Genomic DNA, 21381 nt, shown 5'->3' on the forward strand with positions numbered 1-21381 from the left:
GGGAGAGAAGCGATGAAATTCAAGATGACTTCAGAGCAGATAATGACCTCACCCAGCACTCCAGCAAAACATGCCTGTCATCTCCTAGGCGTTCTTGGCAAACTGACTATTTAAATCTAAAAACAGGGTTGTCTGGGTAGTGCTAACAGTTGCTTGACAGTTATTCTCCTGGAGAAGGGTTACTACCATGGGCCCTTCCAGCCCCTGATGACGGCAAACAAAAATTCGATAAATGTGAGAGGGGGCTGGAGGATGGGGGATGAGGAGGTAGTGGGAGCTCTAAGCAGTAGGGTAAATAAGGACTTGACCGACCTCAAAGGGAGCCTCCAGGACACACAGCTCGTCTCTCTGGGCCCCTACTCACCTCTTGCCTATCTTGGGGAAAGAGTCACGCTCTCAACTGCTGGCATGTTTATTCCATAATGGAGAAATGCTGCGTTTAGGTTGGGGAGAGGGGGTGCCACATCCCCACAGGAGCTACAAGCCAGAGGGCCTGCGCCAGTCAGTCCAACGCTTGGCCCCGCTCCCTCACCCTGATCATACCAACTCCATGTGCTGACGATTAACTCTAATTCCCTGAGAAGTCACAGCCTTTACAGACCTGGGAGCAAGGCCCAGAGCCCAGGGCAGGATCCAAGGCTTCTCCCAGCATGCTGGTGGCAGAGAGAAGCCTCTGGGGGAACAGTGGGCACCCCTCCCTGGAAAGGTCTCGTGCAGCTCCAGCAGGGTGCCTGGCCTGCATGGTCCAGCTCTAAGCATCTGCGGGCTCACTGAAGTCTTCTTAAGAATGTCAAAAGTGAGACAAGCTTAATGGACCCACCAGAAGCGGGAGGAAAGGGGACCAGGACACTGTCACCACTGCACACACACACTGCTGGTGCTGATAGGAGCTCTACCTGCCTATTTGCTGATGACAACAAAAATTCCCTCAATTCAGTCTTAAGGCGTGAGTGGGGCGGGGGTGGTGGCCCTGGCAGAGCGTTGCAGGCCTCCTTCCTGTGTGAGCCGAGCTCGGTGCGGCCCTCCCAGGATAGAGGGAGGTTCTCCCCGCTAGCAGTCCACAGGACGAGAGGCCCCCGAAGGCTCCTTACAGCACAGCACGGTGCTCTGCACCAGAGGGCATGGCAGGAGTCTGGCAGCTTTCAGCCATTTGAGGGGGTGAGAGGTCTAGAGGCCAGAGCACAAGCCAAATCCAGTCAGTCCTAACTGCACTCCATCAGGGTCCAAGAATTCAGGAACATCTGGGTTGTCAGGAATTAGACACAGTTGCTATGGAGGGCGAGTCTGCTCTCCACATTCCTCAAGCCCCCCAGGGTGCGGGCCAAGCTCCGGTTCAGAGTGGGGAGCCCAGGAAACGGCAGCCCTACTCATCCAGGCCTCCTGGGCAACAGTGTGTCTGTCCCGCCCGCATGGCAGTGGCTTTTCCAATCGCTGCCTTTCCTTCCTGGCAGGAGTGGGTCTGCCAGAGGCTCTGTCTGGGCTCCTCTGCCCAGGACACAGGCCACATTCCTAGCCCCTCATGCAGCAGCTCAGCGAGACCAAAGCCGGGAGACACAAGGTGTGTCGTGGGGGGTGGGAGGTGCCAACTCTCAGACTGACTTTTCCTTGAGCCATCTGCCAACGAAAGGAAGACAGATGGACAAATCTATGTGGCTTATTCACGAGGGTGACAACAAATGAGTTCTCCTGCTGGGGAGGGAGAGGGGCAAAGGATAACGAGAAGGCATGAGCTACTGCCTCTTCGGCCATGGAGCAATCTGGTCCCTGGAAAACTCAGAGTAAGCACTGGCCTGTGCTGCTGGAGGCAGAGATGAGGCCTCTAAGTCCCTGGCTGACTTCCGTCTACCCAAAACCATGGGGAAGAGAGCTCATACTCCAGGTCCCACCGCGGCTACCAGCGTGACCACCGCCAACTCACAACCCAGAAACAATCTGGCTCATCACGTGTGGTCCCAGGAGAGGCCCTCAGAGGCCCAGTAACACTGGGCAGTTGACAACTGATGCCTCTGGGTCCCCGATGATGGTTCTGAACAGCATCTGACAGACTGTGGCCTCTGTCACACGGGGAGAACCAGGCCTCCCTGGCCGCCTCTGTGGGTGCCACCCAGAGGCCTTGTTCTCCCCTCCTGTCCCCTGAAGGCGCACACACACGGACGCTGCTGGGCCCAGAACAGCATCCTCTGGGCCAGGACTCCACCGTCGCAAACTGCACAGAACCTTAGGCTTGTCCAGTTCGATCCCCTACTTGGGTGAGAAAACTGTTATCACCTCTCTCAACACCCCTGGTGGGTCAGCTCACCTTCACAGGAGGGTGCAGGCACCCTCAAAGGCACACAGCAATACGGCTCACGCAGGCTCAGAAGCTACCAGGAAAGCGGCCGCTTGCCCAGGAAGGGGCCGCCGCTTCGGGGAGCTCTGCGCAGTCAGACGCAGGGCGTGGGCCCCGCTCCGGTGGCTCCCCAGTGCGAGGACCACCTCGCAGACTTCTTGGTTTCGTCATTATGGGATTACCCTGAAGATTTTTAAAATGATCATGTTCGCGATACTAGGCTGATCAAGACCCTACGGAAGGTACACACTTACGACCAAATTCTGAATTTTGACCTTTTCCTGGGCGAGTCCGCTGCAGACGCTCCCTCGTGATGCTGGGCCACGGCTGCGGCTCCCGACCAGCCCAGGGACCGCGAGGGAAACGGCTGATGCTCCACAGAGCGCCGTGTTGCCCGTGTTCTGTGCATGCTGTTTTGTATTTATTTCTGCATCCCGTCGTGTCTATAAAACACCCGTCTGAGCCCCCCGCTTCTAGTGAGAGGAGAAAGGAAACCCAAGATAACTGCCCAACTGTAGGCTGGTTAAATGTTCTGACACATCCGAGGTAGGCCAGGCTCAGCCACGATGTGCAGTTAAGTGTATTAAATGCATTTTCAACTCATGATGTTGTCAACTCATGACGGTCTATTGAGACACAACTGCACTGCAAGTCGAGGAGCATCTGTATACGAACCAGTGGGATGGGAGGGAGAAAAAAGGAGGGAAAGTCAAAGACGAAACTGGACTCTTCCCCAAGTCTGGCCCAAAAGGGCAGCACAAAGCAACATGTCTACATTACCTTATTCAGGAAATCACAACCCAAACATTTAGGTCTAGAAGAAACCAGAACCACTCCCGTTCCGACTCTCGGAGAAGCCAGGAGCCACCTGCCCTGGCAATGCCGGCAACGAGCAGCCTTCCGCCTGGACTGCTCTTTCCTGCCTCATGTGACTTGTCCCTTCTGGGCATTGATCTCAGCTCCAACAGGACTCCTACACAGGTCTCCACAACCTCTCTCTTTAAAGCCATAAATCACTCTATCCCACCACCCACAATGGAAGAGCCATGAGGGCAGGGACCTGGTCTGCTGTGTTCAAGGCCGTACCCCTAGTACTCAGCAAGCCCTCAAATGTCAGCTGAGTAAATACATACACTTTGGACTCTGGAGTTGGATAACTCCAACTTCTGGCTGTGTGTCCTTGAGCAAGTTACTTTACCTCTCGGAATCTGTCAATTTATCTGTGAAATGGGAAAGTCCTCTCTCACAGGCTGTTTGGAAGATTAAATGAGATAAAGAAGATTGCGGGCGCTTAACACAGTGCTTGTACAGTTGTTGGCTGGTGACTGCTGTTACCGTCATTGCTGTTTTATTATCACATCATCACTACAATATAAAACTGATTCCGCTTGGAAATTCTTAATAGCTGGATTGGTTTCTTGCCAACTGGCTGAGTAGAAGAAGATAGTAAAACAACTACAAATAAACTATGAGATAGCAATGAGTCAACCTCTCAGCATCAATGGGAAAGGAACCGTTCTACAATAGGGCAAAGTTTTGGATTGTAAGAGCTCTTTAAATACTGATACCTATTTTAATTGTGAAATCAGTAATTTGTGGAAAGTTCAGGCAAATACGGACTCAAATCCTAGCTCTTCACCTCTATTTCCTGTGGCCTCGTGCTAGTCGTTTAGCCTTTTAGAGCCCCAGTCTCTTCGTCTGTAAAAAAAGGGACACAACTACTTTCCCCAGATGTTCTCGTAGGGATCAAAGAATGCAGATGGAATGCTGGCACGTGACAGATACTGAAGCCTAAGCTCGTCACACAGCGATGCATTCGGGGCAAAGGAAATGCTGGACGTTTGCCTGCGGCCGTGCTTCTGCACGTCACCCATCTGCTCAAATGTTGTGCGGCCATTTGTGTATTGGGTTAAGATGTCGCTTTTCCTCCTGAGCCAGCTTCTAAAAGAAATTCTTTATTAAATTCGTTATATCAGATCTGCCATGAACTGGAAGACCACTCCACCTGTCTGCACCGTGCAGACTTGAAATTCTCACGCCCGGTGAAACACCAAGTAGCTTCCGCGGCCAGCGCCAGGTGCTTCGTGCTTCCCACGTTCATTTTCCTGCCTACACCCTAGATCAGGGCGGACAAACCATCACTGAGGGGCAAACCCCACTTGCTTACAGCTCAAGTGGTGGTGTTTACACTTTAAAGGGTTAATACACAGAAGAAAAAGCAAAGAACAAGCGACAGGGACTCATGTAGCCTACGAAGCTTATTAACATTTTTACTATCTGGCCCTTTTTAGAAGTTTCCCAACCTTTCACCTAGATGACTGAATTTGTACTCAGGTGGTATTATATGTTTTATGGTCTTACTCTATTTTCAGTGTAGAACTTAATCTAAAATGAGATTCAGTTGATTAAAAAAGAACGCTGTGTTAAGGACCTCAACTCGACCTGCCCCGGTGACTGGTCTGCAAACAGGGACCAAGCAGTTAAGAACAGGGCTGGACCTGTAGGACAGTAAAAAACAGAGGGGCCTTTGGAAGCAGACAGCTTTGGGTTTGATTCCTGACTCTGCTTCCTGCCTTGGACAAACACATTCATGTATCTGAGCCTTAAATTCTTCATTTGAAAGACAGGGATTAAGACAGCCATCGTGCTGTGAGGATTTGAGATGATGGCTGGCACTTGCTGTCCCAATAGTACCCGCTATCATGAATCCTGACGTGCAGTAAAACACAAGCAAGCCTGCGTGTGGCAGTATTCTATCATGGAGTCATCTCCTAACTGACTTAATTAGAAATCTGGTACCCAGCATCCTGCTCTGGGTATGGAGAGTTTTTATTAGTTGTGAGCCAGGTAACAGGCTCAAGGGAGACTTACTGGCCTGGCCCCTCTCTGAGTTATCAAAACTGCGAGAGCCAAAGTGCAAAGGGTGTAAGAAACTCACAGGTCTCGATACTGGTCAAAGGCGTTATTGGCTTCCACCTCCAGCTTTCTCAGCCGAGCAGAAGGCATGGCCCCATCTTCCAAAGGAGGGTCATACTTGTTACTCCATGGTGACCTGGAGGGGAGGAATGGGAAGGTGGTTACATGAATTATTTCAAGGAGACACAGCGTGCGAGCTGTGGGCCCAAGCCCCAGCTGTCTGATATTTCAGCGAAAAAGCCACTACCGGCAACAGACACGGCTTTCTCGAGGTTTGCGGAGCAAGGGCTCAGCAGCAGGCAGACCGAGAGGAACCCCGTGCCCCAGCTCTCATCAGCTGTGTACTTCCGGCAAGCGTCTTGACTTCTTCGGAAAAGGAGGCTACCACCACCTGCGACCCACAGGGCTGTTGTAAGGAGCCAAAGAGAAAATACTAGTGCCTGGACCTGAGCCTGACATACAGTGAGTAGTCAACAAATTTGATTTCTTCCTTACCACTTTTCTAATTTTCCTTTATTTTCACCATTGTGTTCACCAACAGACACCTCTCTCTCTCCTCCCTTACCTGCTGACAGCTCTGGACAAAACTTTTACTCCGAAGATCTTCTTACACAATTATGGAGTATGAAGAGAGCTGTCGTTACAGAAGCAGGTAAGAGACTCAGGCCCGAGAGGAACGCTGATTACACATGAGAAAACCTGAGCAATCAAGTTCTCCAGGCGAACAGAGGACAGTTTCCCGAAGTCTCCCAACACCCGAGGGCCATACACACAAAAAGACTGCTCCTTAAGGAGAACCAGCCTCTCTTTTGCCAGCCTGAAGACTTGTCGCATTTTTAAAAATGTATTTTGCCACATCAGGAAAGCATCTAATCACAGAGAGTACTGGAAAGGTGATTCTAAGGGAAATATCTACTCATTAAATCCTGCAGGCGGAGCTCTGAGAGCTGGGGTTCACAGACATAAAACGAATTAAAAAGGCGAGAGGAATGAAAAGGAGGAGAAGACATGAAGTTCGGACAAAGCCTTTTACACTCGTGGGCATAAACTCCTCAATGTGTCCACCATAAGAAACCCACGCTGCCTTCCCGCTTTACCTGCTGACAACAAATGTCACATGCTTTCAATGTGGGATGAATACTAAGGAAAAGGTATCATTGTCTTCTGAACCCCAGTTTTAACAAAGTCTGTGCACAAACATTTCCCTTCTTGGTAACTGATGTCCCACAAGGCATCCTCGTCAGCAAGGCAGGAAGGCCCCTCCTTCCCACGCACGGGCTGACAGGTCTGGCCAATGCCACGATGGCATGAATGTGCTATATCTGCATTGTCCAAAACGCCAGCCACTAGCTTCACGTGGCTACTGAGTACTCGCAGCTACTGCAACCTGAGGCACTGAAATTTAGACAGCCAACTCCAGAACCTAAGCTCAGAGGGGGCAAGAGTATTCTATCTCGTTCGCCGCCTTTTGCTCAGCACCTAGAACAATGCCTGGTACTTAACCACATGCTCATTTTATAAAAGGGTTGTTCAAAGAATAAATCAATTCTTGCACAGCACCATCCCTAAAGCAAAAGTAAGTATTCCCCCTTCCCCGTCCCCTCTCTCCCATATAGATGTCGATCCTTACAGCTGACATATTCATACCCTTCCCTCACTCTAGACTACAAGAGAACTTTGAGAAGGGAGCCTGTGCTATTCGCCTTCATGCCCGAGTACCTAGCACAGAGCTCGCGTGCAGTCAAGGCTGGTGACTTACAGCACAGGGTGGGGAAGGACGGTCCCGCAGGCCTTCTGTCTGCTGGCGGTCCTCCAAACCAACAGAGATGGAGCACCATTTTGCCTTTACTGATGCGGCCTTTCCCCAGACACAGGGACAAAGACGCGGCCGAGAAGTGCAGCTACCTCCGCTAGCTGTAAACTAGGCTTGGCACGTCCACTTGCCAGTGGTAGCGGAGGAGAATCGGAGAGCGAGAATGCACACTCCCCTTCCCCTGTGTGCTCCCTCTGAGAGTCTCCTCGGCACACTCAGGTAACGACCTTCGTCTCCATGGTTTTGTGGCCGCCACCTTCCTGTGGGCCTGGAAGACCTGCCCACTGGCTTTCCTTTATAAAGGCGACCTGATTAGACACAAGAGCCCATCTCACTTGCAGAATGGGGGCCTGGAATTTTCAAGAAGCCTGTAACTCACATTTCTCCTGGCTCACAGACGACAGCATTTCAAGCCATCAGTCCTGGAGCCGGGGTAATTGTAGCTGGGGGAAAAATCATAACATTACCCAGAATATTCTTAGTGGAAGGGGCACTCTGAACACAGTTAAGAGCTTAAATGGAGGCCATTTGAAAAAAGACAGATGGACAGGAACACTGAGATTTCAAAAGTCAGGCCTTTCATTTCCCTCGGAGAATGCTTTTTGTTTCAGCTAACAGGTTTCAAACAGTGCTGCTGGCAACGGTCACACCATAAGGATCTTATTTAAGCAAACGATCAAACACAGTTAGGATGGAAATGTGTGGAGAAAATCAGAAGACCTTGAAGTTTTACATCAAGAAGGGGAAAGAGAGGAGAAAAGTCCTGCACCCTGACACCCCAGCTGAGGTCCCCCAGGCCCCTCTTTGGTGCGTGAGGAAGGCAGGTGGGAGCTGGCAGGGAGGTCTGGAGGTGGACAGGTACCAGGTCCCTGGGGAAGCCTGGCCTTGCCATTGATGTAGAAATGATCGGAGCCTTCCACAGGCTGGTGAGGAGCAGCCGCCTTACACAAGAAAGCTGGGGTTTTCGGGTGGAAAAAAAGAAGCGTAATGACACCGCCGATTAAGAAAGACTCAGCTGAAGGATCGCCTCTTCCAGGAAGCCTCCTCTGAGCCCTGTGCCTGGCGAGGCTGCTTCCCATGGCGATGTGTTCCCTGGTCTGTCGGACCATTTAGCACCTCTCGAAGGGCCAGCCCACCCACTTCCCAGGAGGCTCCCAGTGAGGACGGGACCTGAAACTATGCCCACGACCTATACAGTGACTGGTCCTTCGAGGCTGAAGTGCCCCACATCAGGGCTGCCTCACCACCTCTACGCCAGGGACTCTCGCACCTGCATCCCCATCGCCACCCAGACCTCTAGCCTCTCCGGAGTCTACTGGCATCTCCACTTTCATCTAATGGCACCCTGAGCTTACTATGTCCCCAAACCAGCAACTCCAAGTCTTCTTCACCTCAATAAATAGTGACCCACCCATCTTCCAGCTGCTCGGACCCGAAGCCCTTCACACCTTACCTACCTGCAAATGCTGCTGGCTCAACTTTCAAAACGTCCTCGAATCTGACTACTGTTCACCATCTCTGTTCTAATCTCCAGTCTGGCCTAGATTAGGCCAAAATACAATCTCTACCTAACTTCTACCTGAAGCCAGAAAAGGGACATGATTATAAAACGATTGTCTAGTCTCTTCAAAATGTCAGTATTAACTGAATCTTTGTTATTGACATCAAGTTCTGTGCTATTTAGCACTTCGTATGTGTTATTCCTTTCAATTTTTTCACTCGCCCTGCGCTGTGTCTCATCACCCGCAAGCCGGCCTTCTAGGCCCTGCACGCTCTGCCCCTGCCACGCCTCTGACCGCCTCTCCCACCCTCCCCAGCCCCTCACTGCCCCTCTGTCTGGCCTTCCCGCGGGCTCAATCCTGACCGGCTCAGCTCCGCCCAGGGCCTCTGCACCCACGGCACGCTTCTCTGAGGCCTGTGCAGGACTGAATGTCTTCCGTCCTTCGATCTCGTTTCACATATTACCACGAACAGAAGAGCCTTCTCTGTCTCTCCGTCCCATCTCTCCACTGTCCTTTTTATTTTCTTTATTCACTTTTCACAGTCTGTATCATTTAGACATTTGCTTATTATCTGGCTTTCTCACTAGGACATCAGCTCCACAGAAGAGCAACTTAGTGCCTGGCATATACAGTACGTGCTTATAGAAAGATGTTATTGAACAAGCTGTTGAAAGAATCAATACTAGTTTATCCATTTTTCTCTCTCTGTGTGAGAAAACTAAAGACCAAAGATACTACGTCTTTCAAAGTCCCCACTGCTACAGCAGGCGGTGCTGGTTGGAGCCCATGTCCGCTGACCTCAGATAGTTCTTCCTATTTCACTTCTCTGACCTTGACCCCGCTCCCAAAAAGGAGCATTAGGCTGAAGCTTCAACACTCAGCCCAGGTTCTGTGGACCCTAAATAAACCTCAAAAAGATTGTGTTCCTCCACCATTCTTCAAGGCAGTGACTAGAGCAATCTGTTGCAGAGCTACTACACTGGTTTAGGGAGTCCCAATCTTTTTTGATAGGAAGAACTCCTAGACACCCTTAAAAAACTAGCTCAGACATCACTTCCTTCAGGAAGTCCTCCTGGAGGCAACCATGAAATCCTGAATAAGCTTGGCACTGGCTGTTTGAATTACATCATATGGTAATCAGCCACTGGGTACATCTCGTGTTCTAAACCAGTGATCGCCCAGGGTAGGGACTAAGTCACCTGAATTATTTACAGCCCTCAGCATGGTGATGGAGAAAGAAAGGAGAGATGTGTATTTGTTTGACAAGGCTGCATTCAAATGTTCCTTAACCTTGCAGGCACTCCCTGTGCTCAGGATCCCCATTACGTCCACACCTTGTTACTCTGCCCTTCGAAGGACTTAATGAATCACAACGAGACAGCTCACTGTTCTGTAATAACATCCCTCCCATCAGACAGTGGGCTCCACCAGTGCAGGCCCTTTTGTTCACCATTCGATTTCCAGTGCTTACTGGAGACATTCCACAACATCTACGGGGTGGCTGCATGAAAGGAAGAGAAGGCGGGAGGGAGAGAGGGAGGACGGACCAGCAGAAGGACGAATGGAAAGAAAGCCGAAGGGCTGTCGGCCTGTCCGGCGGTGCCCGTGCTGCTGCGGCAGGTGCTCACCTATAGGAGTCCCCATCTCTGTTGTAGTCACACAAAAGGTAATCCTTTCCCACCACCTTGTCTCTGGCGATTTTCAGTGGCTGGTCAACAGAAGACAGGAGATCTTCACATAGACTGGGAACCTGGCAGAGAGAAAGAAAAAGAAACAGGGGTTAAAAAAACACATGCGATCGAGGCTGGCTCATGGCAACTGCAGCCAGATCACGGTCAACATACTTAACATCTGGCCCTTGGTACCCTGCCAGAATTACGGGCCTGTTCTTTTCTTTTCCACATGTGTCTGACACCAACTGTGTCCCTCTATAAAGAAACCTGTTCTTGGATTACAGCGGAGCGTGATTTCCAACACAGTTTTCCGTCCAAATCTGCGTGCAGCTTTAATTACCTGGTCGCCAGGGTGGTCTAGTACATTTAAGCGTGTATATGCTTGGTATTGGTCTCTGGTGGGCAAACTATAAGCTGAAGTCCTGAGAAGAAGGTAAACATTTAAAATACACGGGATCCACCAGCTCTGAGAGGAGTAACCAGCCCCCTGCAGAGAATTCCTGCAGGCTCCCACGCTGGGCGGGGTTTCCAACACCCTTCGGGCCCCTGGCCAAGCGTCGCCAGGTTGGCTTGTACAGTCAACCTCACCTGCTACAACGGGAGCGTCACAGCAGCTTCCCGCAGTGCGAAGCTCCAGCTGGCTGGTCTCAAGGTGACCCGCCCGGGGTCGCCTCACTGAGGAGGAGGACCCCTGGGTCTGGGGCGGCCAGGACTGGCTCCTACGGTGAACGCTGCAGAATGTGACACAAGGCCTGCTAGTAACCAGAGGCTGCTGGCCTTCTCCTCCCAACTCAAACATCGGTTTCCACCAATATAGTCCAGGAAGGGATGGCAGCACTTTCAAAAATTGGATTCCTTCAGGCTTGAGTCACTTCCACGCTATATTTTCAATGTGCTGACTTATTCGTTTCATGGGCCTGGGTTTATGGAGGCCCCACCATATCGTTTAGCAGGCCAGTGGCTGCCAACTGCACCAATAACCCTTCCAAATGGAAAAGTTAAATCATGTGGCAAGGACACCCAGAGGAGCAGCTCGGCAGGGGAGCTGACAGCTACAGCAGTTCCGTGTCCCTCCGGAAGGCCCTGCCACCAGCGGAAAGACGGACGGATGGAAAGACGCCGCCACCTCAGGGACTACCCGGCCCCGTCGGCTTCCCCAGGCACCTCTGCTGACCCCTCAGGTGCTTCAGATCTCAGCCCGTAAGGAAGGCCCTGTCTGGCACAGCCATGAGGCGGTTCCCTTGTCCTGTAGCTCACATCGATTCTGGCCTCAGTGAAATGACTCCTTCCTTATACACGGAGCAGCCCCAGGCATCCAGCCCCGCAGAGACGTACACACTGCTAACCGCAGGATACGGCCTGATTATTTTCAGGATTCCTTCTCCATGCAACAGTCTCCCATGTGCCCCTCTCTACAGATAGACAGAAACAAATATAGGGCTATTTTTATTCTCAAGTGGGGCTATTTTCAAAGTTAGTTTTGGTGATGATTCTATCAACCCCGCCACCACCTCCAAGGGTCTACGGTGCATCATGCACTAGGCTAGGTAGGCCCTTTATACTGGCATATTGTTTACTCTAAGCTCACTCTCATCTTGTGAAGTAGTTACGTATTAACCCCATTTTACAGGTTAGACAAGTGAAACTTGGCGTCATTAAGGTGCCCAAAGCCCGCACAGCAAACAAGCAGCAGAGATCGGCATCTCCCCTTCTGCCTGTAACACTGGTTTAAGAGACAGCTAAGAGGAAGTATGGTGCACGCCAAAGGCACACTCTGGTGGCAAATAACTCTTTCCCATCCCCACCCCTGCTTAGCTATAGACGTCCAGAGCCTGGAAGGAAGTCCTGGCCAAGGCAAGGAAGATTTTAAAAGCTTCCACCCAAAAGAGCTGGCATCTGGAAGTGGGCCTGCTTTCCTGTTGCTGGGCCAGTGAAAATGTACCTGCCTATCACGCCTCGGCCTTTCCCTAAGCGTCGTTATTTATTCTGCTGGCTGCTGCCTTGGCTTACCTGTTGGGCCCTGACTTTTGTCTAGAACCCATTCTAACTGGTTAAGGCCCTGACATTAATGGCCCCATTTACCCTGGATAACGGTAGAGACTAAGAAAGCAGGCTCTGAAATGAGACTTCCTGAATCCACTACTTGCTGGACTTATGTCTCTGGTTAAGTTGTCTTATTTCTCTAAGACTGGACCTCCTCACCTGTAAGGCAGGGATGATAAAAGCCAGCCCACCGTGATTTTGCAGATCACGTGAGATAGTGCATCGGTGTTCAGTACAGTGCCCAGCGCAGGGGAAAGCATGCACATTAACAGTTGATATATTTATACCTCTGCTCCCTTCCTTTGTCATCCATCTTATTCTTAGATGACCAGCTTAGATCACACCAGAATTCACCGCATTGCTTCAGGCACTGGAGACAAATGGACCCCTGAGAACCCAGTTCTTCTTGACCCCAGCTCCGCTGGGAGCCACCTGCTTCTCCTTCCCCACTAGTCACATTGCTTGCAGCTAAGTCCCCCAACACAAGAGAGCTTACGAGAATTCGGTTTGGTCATAAAATGGGTGTGGTTCCACTCCTATCCAGAGGTTAATCCACAAATCAAAAGAACTGGAATGATTTCTTCTTAGCACTTACACTAACTTAAATTTTATTTTTCTTCTGTCTCCCTCACTAACGTTTAGACCTCACTGGGCAGGGACCTCGATCTTCTTTGTAGCTGCATCCCCAGTGCCTACGGCACAGCAAGTGCTCCATGTGTTTGGGAGGGAGGGGTGAGTTTTACAACATGGAGCCTCCTAAGCACCAACTGGCTTTATTTTTAAATTAAGAAATGGGTGTGCAGTAAGAAGACAGTTTGTTATCAAAAACTTTGATGACACCAATGACCAAATTCACTTGTGGTTCCAACCGGGCATTTGCAAATATGAACCGTGATGTGGTGGAAAAGCACTAGACAAAAAGAACTGGAGTTTTAATTAAAGTCTTGGCATTTTTATTAATATATGACCTCCTGGAGCACCAGTGGCAAGACTGAGAACCAAGGGTCTAGGTTCCAGCCTGTGCTCTAACTCGCCACACCATGAACACAGCAGGTGAGCCATGCCTAGCGACTGCTGCCGCTGTGATGCGTCTCCTTCAGCGAAAACACTTCAGGTAGAGAGACATTATGTAATCTAAATGACATTACGTTCTTCATATGATTAAACATAGCGACCCTTTATTTGGAGAATGCCTTTTTTTGAGGGGAGCGGGGTGTTAAGATGTCCTTTTATGAAACCATAGGTTTATTGTTTGTTTTTTAACTGCTTTTGGCCTATGAAATTTAAGAAAACACTGCAGCCAGTGCTCTTGAAAATAGGATCCAGGCTGCCCTGCGTGTCCACGAAGATCAGGTCAAAAGACAGGAAGGGACTCCTCTTCCGCTTTGTAACTCATGTCCTTCGAAGCGCAGATGACCCTGACTAGGGCAACAGTGCAAGAGGCTGATCTGTGATACCCAGCTTGGCTTTTCTTCTCTAGTCACAAAGCTCTTCCCTCCACGTAGCCTGGACAAGGCCGGGTCTCTACTCCACCGCCCGTGGGCAGTTGGAGGGCCGAGCCTGAAGCGTCAGGGCATATTCTGGAAGGAGCTCTCCTCGGTGCTTTCTCTGGGGACTTCGGGGAGATGTACGGCTCTCCTCTCTGCCAGGGAAGCTGGATGACGCGGGCGAGGGGCCTGGGCTGCAGCAGCCATCAGGAGAGCACCTGCCTGAGCTTCTGAGCCATGCGGAGCCCGGTGACATCACCTGGGTTCCTAGATCTGGCCAGCCCAGAGATCTGTGCCTGGACGTTCCAAAGTCCATGGACAGGTAGGTACTAACCAACCTTAGAAAACCGCAGATCTAAACTGGCGCTCAGAAAATGATGGCAGCGCACAGAAAAACACAGAGAACTCACCAATGGTGTGTGATCCGCCCTACCATGCAAAGCACCTGGATGTGACATGGCTGACTGACTCCTCACCCAAGCAGGTTCAGTTTTTTCCTTTTGGATAAACTCTGAAGGTGGGGCATTATTTTCGTATTCTATTTCCCTTCATCAGTCCTGTGTCTTTGATCAAAGATAAAATATTCTGGAGGAATAATCTCACTGCCATCATGGGGAATGCAAAGTGTGGGCCACGTGGTGTGCCTACGGATTTGTACGCCAGAGCAGCTGCCCCAGGGTGCATGACTCATGACCTGGCACCACCTACGGATGTGTCTTACTCCTGCCCCGCCCCGCCCTCCACTTCTGCCTGAACCCTCTCAAACAACCACACTGCCTTCCGTTCCACTCCCTGAACGTGCAAGTTCACGCACGTGCTCTTACACGTAGAAATCTCCCCATTGAAGGATCTTGGATAAAATAATGGCTTGGCTGGCTAAATTTTAATATCGGATATACAATAAATATTTTAGTGTAAGTATGTCTCAAATATTACCTGGGACATACAGTTTTTATTTGCTAAATCTGGCGCCGTACTCCCATTCCTCTCTTAAATCCTACTATCCTTCAGGGGCCAGCCCAAACTCCAACTTCTTTATCAAGATGTCACTTTCTTTGGAAGTCCTGCAGTAACCCGGCTGCCAACTGAATCCCAAATGCTTTGGGGATGGCTGTTCTAATATTGCAATCAGCTATCATTCTACTCCTTCCTCGTTACTTAACATTTTCTACAGAGGCAGAGACCAGTCAGTCCTTGAGACCCAGCCCAGAGACACACACACCGAGGTGGGTGCCCCAGGATGTCTGCAGACTTCTGAGGAAGTGTGTATTAATCCTGTGATCTGAGGTCGCATTATACAGACCCAGAATAAAGGTAGTTTACGTCTGTAATCTAGTCAATTACTTAACGACCTCCTCTGCACACTCATCCCCAACCCTACCCCCGCGCCTCCTAGTCATGTCAAAAGTTTAGAACAGTGGAAGAAATCGCATTAAGTCTCACGGATGAGTTTGCATAGCAATTTAAAAGAAAGAACAAGTCCAAACAAAGCCGAGAGTTCACTCTGGGGTGCGTGTATCACCGGCTCTGCTGCCACCCGAGCCAAGAAGAGCCTTCGGAGAGGACACGTGGTTGGTGCCGACGCCCCGGGGCGAACGGTTTCTGTCCAAATCATCTGAACTGCTTCACAGCCTTTGTAAAGAGCGTTCAGATAACACCGAAGGTGTCAGAACAATCCAGGCGGTGGAGGGGAGTTAAAGTTAATTCCAAGTGACATGGGATAATAAACAAAGCTGCACTGGCCGGGACGCTGTTTCTGCCGTCAGGTCTGGTGGTCAGGTCCAGGGCTCCATCAATACTGCCACGGCCACAGCATCCCCGGGGCAGGAACCATCATGCCCTCCCTCACTGATGTGCCCACCGGCTAACCAGTGCCCACTGAAAAAATAGAGGGAAAGGGGAATAACGTGAACCTGGACAGAGAAAAACCCCAGAAGGAAGGAGGAGGTTAGGATGCCATTAGCAACCACCTCGAGTGATACCTTAGGAATAATGAGGATGAAGATGAGGAGGATGTTAATAGCCTCAAAACAGTCCTAGATAGAGATCCGGTTACCATTCCTATTTCAAAGAAGGAGAGAACAGGCCTTAGAGAAATAAGTTGCCCAGAGCCACAGAGTTCCTGGCCAGTATCTAAGAAAGGACACGTGAGACTCGGTACGGCTAGGTTAAAAAAAATAAATAAATCACATCCACTCTTGCTATTGCCCCCAAACTGAACACTTTTCTACTATCTAACCCAACAGCTGATCACATGAAAAGAGATACAAATCAGACGTTTCCGGCCACAAGCGAGGTTTGTGTTTGTGCCGCCATATGGTTCTACTTTGGCTCTTCCCTTCTCCATTAGTTATTAATGTTGAAAAAAATTGTTCAACCAGAGAAAGAAACTTGAGATGAACCCTTAAAAAAAAAGCACAAAAGCCAGACCAGTTCAACTCCATGGATAATCTAATCCACGGTGCCCCTGTCTTTAAGAAGTGCACCTTTGTACCTCGGTTTTTTAAAAAATGGGCAAATGAACACATTCCATCTTTTGATCTGCCCGCTGGCAGAGGGCCCGCCACCAGAGAGATAACAATCAAAACCAGACTCTGTTCGCTGGGTCGCACACTCAGACGAGAAGTCGGTGCAGTCAAGGCCGGGCAGAGTCCTGGCTGGGCCCTCTCCTCCCACATCACGGCACCCCGCCCCCTGGAGGCAGCAAAGGATCAGGGTGCGGGAGTCCCTTCCTGTGGCCAGCAGGGGTCTCTGCTTGCAACCTGTTCCTTTCATTTTTCCCAAGGCCCCAAAGTTCCTTTTTTTTCCCCCCTAATGAAAATACAAAAGAAAAGTGTTTTTAGCAACACACATGCTAATAATGTCAGAAACAGTCTACAGTGTGGCATGCTGGAAAACACTTAAAATCAAACACGAGTTCAAATCCCAGTCTGCTACTTCCTGGATGGGTATAAACTCCCTAAACCTCAGAACTGGGGGCTATAACACCCATCTCAAGGGTGTTGAGAGCCCATGCCAGGCACATGGCAGGTGCCATGGAGTCAGCGGCAGACAGGACGGACACAGGCAGCCCGGCCCTCACGGAGCGCGCTCCGGCCACCACGGACACGTAATACGGAGCCATTCCGGAAGGCATTAAAACACGTCGCCACAGGACACAGACCGAACAAGCTAATGTTACTGAGCACCCAACTCTGGGGCGAGGCTGCTGCCCTGCACGACCCCAGGCCGTGGCCGGTGAACACAGCTAAGGAGGGGCGGAGCACCCCTGGAATCTAAAGGCGAAGCTCTGATCCAGCAGGTCAGCAAGGCTCCCGCCGGCCAGTCGGGCTCAGAGGAATGGGGTGAGGGGAGGCCAGCAGGGGAGAACTCCGGGTCTGCAGGGGGCAAAGCCTTCCCTCCCTCCCTGGCACCAGGCCAGAGCAGACACAGGGAGCAGAAACTGGGCAGGGCACTGCGGCCACTCAGGACTGCGGGCAGGGACCGCGCCCACCATCCAGCACAGAACCTCGGAAACCAAAGGCCTCTCGGCCCTCTACTCCCAACTACACGCACGAGGGGCGCCACCCCCACCCCTTTAAATAGGATTACAAAATACAATGCTTATGGGAGTACATGTTGGGGGTGTCATATAAGATACACGACCCAGCTTCCCTTCTAATTAAGCTATCAGTTAACTCGGAGAATGATACACCCTTTTAAGTTAAAGTACAGACTTCAAGTAAAGGTCTTTTGAAGACTAATGAACACTTAATGAACATGTTAAGTGTAAGAAGCAATATCCCAATTTCGGGAACATTAAAATGTGATCTGAGAGACGCTGGTACATGAAGTACACCCAGCAGACGAAGTAAGTACTTGCTCAAAAAGGCACACAACTGTTGGCTGGGGTTACAGTTACTTAGTGTCTAACACAAACAAAGCTGGCCAAAAGGGCCACCGTCAGGAAATTGCTTTTGACTAACGAATGTTTTCTTGTACTTAGAAATCAATTTTCACATGCCATTAACAACAAAAGGCTTTATGGAAAAAAAATAAGCGCCCTCTCCTGCCTTTCTTTTCTTAGGCAGGTGCCCCAAACTACTCCAGAGGTAAATAAGAAACAAAGGCAAACTTTCCTGGGCTGGGTTTCAGTCATCCATACTCAAGACTCAAAATCCCTGCCTTCTGGGAGCTCACAGCCTGGAATAAGAGGCTGGAGGTTTTCTAAAGGAAGGGTCAGGAAGGGGCAGAACAAAGAGAAGACAAATTGAAAGGAGAAATGAAAATCACTGTATGTGCGTCAAGCAGGGGCACACACAAGGCTCCCGTTGTCCACCTGTAACCGTACGCTTCCCCAAAGGGGTGGACCAGGCGCTGGGGGCCTCATTAAATTAACCATTCCCTGGCCGGCAGCACGACTCATCGTTTGTGTCTACACAGAGAAATCAGGGTCTTTCTAAGCCGCCTGTTCCTCTTAATTAAAGACTGGTCCCTGAGGGACAGCGCACAATACACAGGCGCCTTCAAGAAGCCAAAGGTGGAACACTCCCTGGACACACTATATCTATATCGGACTTGGAGCTGAGAACTGCATGCAGCCCCAAGCTGGCATCAGAAGTTGTCACGGAAGGGGCAGGCAACCGCCTCAGCCTGGGGGACAGCGAGCAGGGAGGGTCGCCCACTGCAGACTTACCGCGGTCACCTTGCCCCTCCACCCATCAGCTTGGACAGTCTCTCCACACCACGGCCATTCTCTTCACCAACGATGTCTACCCATCCCTCCATGACACCTAATGAGCTTCAGTCTCCTTCAAGGGCCACCTCTTCCACGTGTGCCCAAAGCCACCTGACTCTTGTCTAGCTCCCACAGTGCTGTACAAGATGTGGTCCCAGGCCTCACAGACCTAAGATAGGTGTCCCTCCGCCTGGTGAGGATAAGCTGTCTGGACCACCCCGTGCCTAGCGCAATGCTGGTGGGGCCTCCCAGGTGCTGGTGGGGTCGTGCTGAATTGTGGAAAAGCAGAGACACTCGGCTTGAGTTCCGATCTTTTGAAGCCCACGTCTGTCTCAGCGGAAAGCAAGCTCCCCGAAGGTTCTCCAGGGCCTCACCTAGAGATGGGGCTGCAGGCTGGGTGGGTGGGTGAGGCGACACAGACCGATGCCCTGGGGTGGCACTACTGTACTGAGACCACTGGTCCCCCAAGCTGGAGGGGGACTCAAGCTCTTGAACCCAAGAGGTGTGGACGACTAGCCTGCGGGGGCCTGTGGAACTGGCCCCGCCCTCACATGCATGCGGCACCTCCTGAAGCAACAGCCTTCCCTGTGACAGCGGGGGCAAAGCTGTGCTCCTCCTTCCAGGACGGCCCTCCGGCCGGCCTGCTCAGCACAGGCCGTTAAAGTGTCGTGCCAGCGGCATTAGGTCACCTCAAACCTTTTGGGGAAAAGGACCAGGTAAAAATACATGGAAACAACTCATTTATAACAGTCTTTTGGTTAAGACTGTAATTTCAGGGACAGGACATGGGATCTCCATCCTCCACCTTAGTGCCAGAATTCAAGGAAACCCGTGCAAACCTACCCCCTCCCCAGAGCCAGAGCCCTCGACCGCTCAGCCGGTGCCACCTCTAGCATGTACCAGGCAAGTAACCCAGGGACAAAAATACTTGGCCTGAAATCATCAACTGAATAGTGGAGGGAGAAGTACTGGCCAAAGCGGGGTTTTGCATGATTAGGTCAGTGTGAACCCCCAAAACCGCCTGAGGGTAAAAGCAGCGATGTCTCATGTGGGCGGGTAATGGAAAAAAGCAGTCCATGTCATCGCTGGATGCTCAGGTGGAGGCCCGGGCCAGGCTTTACGAAACGTGTGTGGAAAACCTGCACGTTCATTAAACCTTCCTTAAAGCTATGAACGGGCCGCAGCCTTGGGAGCGCATGAAGTAAGACGGACAGGGAAACCTGGCGAGCGGGGACGCGGACACGACCGCTCTTCACCACCGACCTGCGCGGGCTCCTCAGAGCTGAGCGGGGCGGGCTGCTGGATATCCGTACACGTCGGAGCGGAGGGCACGCTCCAGGGAAATCACGCGCGCGTAGTTGGCTGGAAAGGGACGGCACGGCAAAATGCGACAAGGAATCACAGAGCCGGGCCGAACACGGGCAATGGCAACACGGGAAGCATTTTTGATTCCGAAAGCCCACAAAACAGCGTGGGAGTACAGGAGCTTTCCCCGGACCCCAAGAAGAGGGAGGAGGTTTCCAGGGTCAGTGCGGGTCCACGGAGCCAAGCACTCCCACCACCGCCTCTGAGGCCTCACGACGAGCAGGCTGATGCCAGGCCGGGGACACCCCCACCCCGGGGTCCTCAGAGCCAACCAGGAAGGCCAATGACCTGGAGAAGCAGCAGCAGAGGCTCAGAGCCATGCAGCCACTGAGTCACACGCCAGAGTCCTGGCTCTTTCCATCACGTACTTCTCCCCAAACTCTCAAAGCCACAAACCTCTAAACAGCCCCAACACTATCAAAATTCCAGGGATGCTGCTGCTTCCTTTCAAGTGGAGTCGTTGGTGCCTTGTGTGTGCCTGAGTGGGAATGGGGTTAGCACTCTGTGACCATACCCAGAACATGCCGTGTGGCTTTTAATGTCCCTTAGCACAAAATCATCCTGGCTGGCTAGCCATATTTCACACTGGATTCCTTCCACTGGATGGATGTCTCATCAGGCTTTGTTTCAATCTCACTGAGTCATCCAGAGAAAATGACCACACATAGCCATAGTAAAATCTGTACTTCTTCCTATTAGGGAAGCAGTCAGCTCCACTCAGGAACAACCGATGTGACCCCTTAGTTGGCTGGGTCTCCAGAATGGTGAGAGCCTCTGTTTCTCCACTTGGGCTCATTACAAAGTAAAACTGAAAGTTGTGTCTCCAGATAAAATCCACCTAAATGCGTGAGGGAGTAAATACAGCGTCCCCACCCTCGAGGAGCTCAGAGGACGAGGGCAAGTCTGGATGCTATGGAAGCAAAGAGGAGGGTCCTCTGGAGCTGCTTGGGAGCAGTGGAGACCAGGGAAGATGTCTGAGGTGCAGGAATGCCCACGTGGTCACAGGGAGAGTGTGGCTGCTGAATGCTGCCGGCTGCACAACTGTGAAGATGTTTAAAAAACGAACGAACCTAGAATTGTTCACTTTAAAAGGGTGAGTTTTACAGTACATGAATTTCATCAGTGGATGAGCCGCAGCAGTCTGGGTCCTCAGTTTCCTCATCTCTGAAATGGACGCACTGAACAAGACAGGTTTCACGGCAGAGGGAAGCGCCTGGCTGGGTGCTGGTGTAGAGGGAGGGGCTCAGGGTGACAAGAGCAAGAGAGGAAGCCTGGGCCCACCACTGTTTCACTCGAGTTTTGCGTAAGGTTTAGTTTGAAAAGAGGGCTCCACTGATTTTTAAAAAAATGTCTGAAAACCATGAGACTAGATGGTAGGTTCATCTCAGTTGTAAGAACCTACAAAGTTGCATTGTTTAAGACTTAGTCCATTTTACTCATCATCGTTACAACTAACCTGGAAATGGCTCTATGAGCCAATCAAAAGTCTGTGACAGTCTTTCCAAAACAAACCAAACGCGCACTAAGCAAGGCACT

General features: G+C 51.1%; 1 protein-coding gene across 2 annotated transcripts in view; it reads right to left on the bottom strand.

Annotated features, from left to right (window-relative positions):
* The window catches only part of CAPZB (capping actin protein of muscle Z-line subunit beta), a 123941-nt gene that overhangs the window by 29934 nt on the left and 72626 nt on the right, over positions 1–21381 (bottom strand). For both annotated transcript variants that reach the window (XM_016128260.2, XM_036229373.1), the window contains exons 3-4: positions 10189–10310; positions 5268–5381 (exon numbers count right to left, since the gene is read on the bottom strand). In XM_016128260.2, coding sequence (XP_015983746.1) covers positions 5268–5381; positions 10189–10310 — 236 coding nt within the window. The remainder of the gene's footprint in view (positions 1–5267; positions 5382–10188; positions 10311–21381) is intronic.

The sequence above is a fragment of the Rousettus aegyptiacus genome, unplaced genomic scaffold (assembly GCF_014176215.1).
Source record: "Rousettus aegyptiacus isolate mRouAeg1 unplaced genomic scaffold, mRouAeg1.p scaffold_m13_p_1, whole genome shotgun sequence".
Taxonomy (NCBI): Eukaryota; Metazoa; Chordata; class Mammalia; order Chiroptera; family Pteropodidae; genus Rousettus; species Rousettus aegyptiacus.